Here is a 2,888-nt window from a genome sequence, read left to right as displayed (position 1 = left end):
ATATATATGTAAAAAAGATATTAAATCTTCCTGCAGTAAACAAATGTTTACTCACCTGGATTCATGGTTCAGTTCCTGCAACTCATAATTATTGTTAGTTTCCATGGATTCCTGTAGTTTAAATGCCAGTCTGGAAGTCACAGAAGAAGGTGATGCTCTATTCTTCAGTTGAATGGTTAATAACACCATAGACTGGAAATATCAGAAATAAGGAAAAATTGAAGAGAAAGAAGATGAGAACAAACCAAGGGAAAAATTGAGATGAGAGACAAAAGTGAAGATCAAAGAGAGAAATCAGAAGAGAATCAAAGACAGAAATAATAGAATAATTGATACCAAAAGTCAGAAGAAAAGAGATAATTAACTCTTCTTACACCAAACACACCTGAGGCTATCTCTGGTTCTGTGCTACCTGCTTAAAGTGATTTAAATCAAAACCTTTTATAAAAATTCCATGTTGATTTAGGTTTTAAACACCAGCTTTAATAGTGACAAAATTATTTCAATAATGACTAAATTATTTTAATAATCCTTTGTTATTTTTTGAAAATTGAAGATTGAGATAAAGAAATAATTAAGATTGAAGGCACAAATAATAGAATATTTAATAATGAAGACTAAAATAAGGAGATAATTATAGTTAATAAAAGAGAGAAGATAATTAAACTTAAGAATATAATTAAGATTGAAGACAGAAATAAAATTATAATTATGATTTAAACCAGCATTTCCTATAAATTTTTCTGTTCTTTTCTTTTTTCTTTTTTTTTGAAGCCCAAACACTCACCTTAAGCACTTGGATACTTTCTATTGCCCCCAACTTTTAACCCTTATGAGATAATGATAATGGCTGTAAATGTTTTAAGGGCTTAGGGCCTCTATGAGTCTTAATCCAGCCCTAGGAGTGGCTCAGAGAATTCTACAAGGGACTGGTCACAATTTGAAAGGTTCAACCAGTGTCACCTCACCAGCTTTTTTTTATATCTTGGATTTTATAAAACTGAAAATAAAAACTTGCACTTACTTCCAATGGAACCGACCCGATATCTTTGCTTGTAATGAATTTTGAATTAAATGTAATTGTTGTCTCATTACATTTTGCTTCCGAAATCTCTTCACAAGAACTCTGTGTGAGGCTCCTGAAAATTAGAACACCATTATTTGAGTAATTCATTTTCTGTTATGGCAGCGAATCTGCAATGTTTGAGAGTCATCAACATGGCTCACTTCGAGGAAATTCCAAAATGTCCCAAACTGTAAAGCATTGGTTTTCAATTGTACCTTATCATCATCATCATTTAACGTCCACACACACAGAACAAACTACTGCATTTACTCATGCATAAATAACACACTCATGTAAGTCACACTCATCTGTATGTTGCACTCATGTGTAGTGCTATGTCTTTTCATCTGACCTCACTTTGTCAAATGTCTTTTGGTCCGATGTCCTTTTGTCTGATGATTTTTTTTATCCAACGACAAATACAATCTCTAAAATCCCCAACGATTCTTTGATTTGGATGTTCTCCTTGTTTTCTAAAGAGTTTTTATTTAAAATTGGACAAAAAGATGTTGGACAAAATGACATCGGGTCACGTTCATGTATAAGTCACATTCGTGTACAAGTTGCATTTATGTAAAAGGCACACTTATGTGTAAGTCATGCTTACTTGAAAGTATATATATATATATATAAATATATATATTAAAATATGCTTTCAGTTTAGCATTCTGCCTTATTACTATTTTTCATTTTTCTATTATTTCTCCACGTGCGGTTAACACAACCCCACTATTTACTGACTTATATATATATATATATATATATATGTATGTGCTTACTTGTAGGTATATATATATGTATGACAAAAATAGATAGAGAAAGTTATATCTTTGATTGTGAAATTCACCTTACAAAACTGACAATTGTTTTATTATGTCAACTTATTTAGATATAGAAAACATCATTGAAATTAAGATTTTCAAAAATACATGTAAATATGTTTTCAAAGTAATCCAAAATTTGCTAAATTCAAAGTGAACTAAGAAAATATATAGATGCAGACAAAAATATTTTTCTTACTTGCTAAACGTATGCTTTATTTCCACATGGAAAGTTCGGTTGAATGGCCAAGAACAGAAGTTGTGGTTGTCAGCTGGCATCGTGAGGCTGTTGAACCGGATGGCCAATGGATACAAAGCAATCACCGGTACAAGGTGGAGCTGGAATGGAAAAATGAAAAATTATTATAACTGTTCCATGTTAACTGTTGTGGAAGGGTTCTGACTACCCTTCAAGAGACTAAAAGGTGGACTGCATATCAAGGTCACAAATTGCATTTCTGTAGGAGTGAAAATATACAGTTTAGTTATTTACATAGTGCAACCTTGAGAGATAGACAATATTGTGTGTATGTGTGTGTGTGTGTGTGCGCGCATGCATGCACACACACACACACATACACACGCACATGCACACACTCACACACATCAAACTTCATGTGGTTAAATGAGAATCAGAAAAAACATTCTCTCTCTGCTATTGGCTGTATGGGAAAAAAGGGAGAGAATTTCCTGATCGACTGCTTCACAGATTGTTGTATATATATAAATGCATATGTACATACACACACATATACATACATAAGAAAAACGATTAAATTGGAGAAAAAAATTAAGTGAAACGTTTTGTAGATATTTCCATAGTCTTTGAATAGGTAAATATTTCTATAGTTTTCAGACAGTCTGTCTGTTTTTAAAAAATTTTACTCTTAGTTGAAAAAGTCTAAAAAGACAGAAACTGGTACTAAAATGTACTTCATGATAAAATTATTTGAGCATTTTCTACCTTGTCTTATTTTCCTTTTATATATATATATATATAT

The 2,888-nt window shown here is 31.6% G+C and overlaps 1 protein-coding gene across 1 annotated transcript in view; it reads right to left on the bottom strand.

Moving 5' to 3' along the window:
- The window catches only part of LOC106875889 (uncharacterized), a 14,261-nt gene that overhangs the window by 6,541 nt on the left and 4,832 nt on the right, over positions 1-2,888 (bottom strand). Inside the window, exons 2-4 of the mRNA XM_052976489.1 lie at positions 2,087-2,226; positions 1,025-1,139; positions 56-192 (exon numbers count right to left, since the gene is read on the bottom strand). Coding sequence (XP_052832449.1) covers positions 56-192; positions 1,025-1,139; positions 2,087-2,226 — 392 coding nt within the window. The remainder of the gene's footprint in view (positions 1-55; positions 193-1,024; positions 1,140-2,086; positions 2,227-2,888) is intronic.

This window comes from Octopus bimaculoides, chromosome 24 (genome assembly GCF_001194135.2).
Source record: "Octopus bimaculoides isolate UCB-OBI-ISO-001 chromosome 24, ASM119413v2, whole genome shotgun sequence".
NCBI classification, from domain to species: Eukaryota; Metazoa; Mollusca; class Cephalopoda; order Octopoda; family Octopodidae; genus Octopus; species Octopus bimaculoides.
The sequence above is the reverse complement of the archived record's forward strand: the minus strand, read 5'-3'. Positions and strand labels throughout refer to the sequence as shown.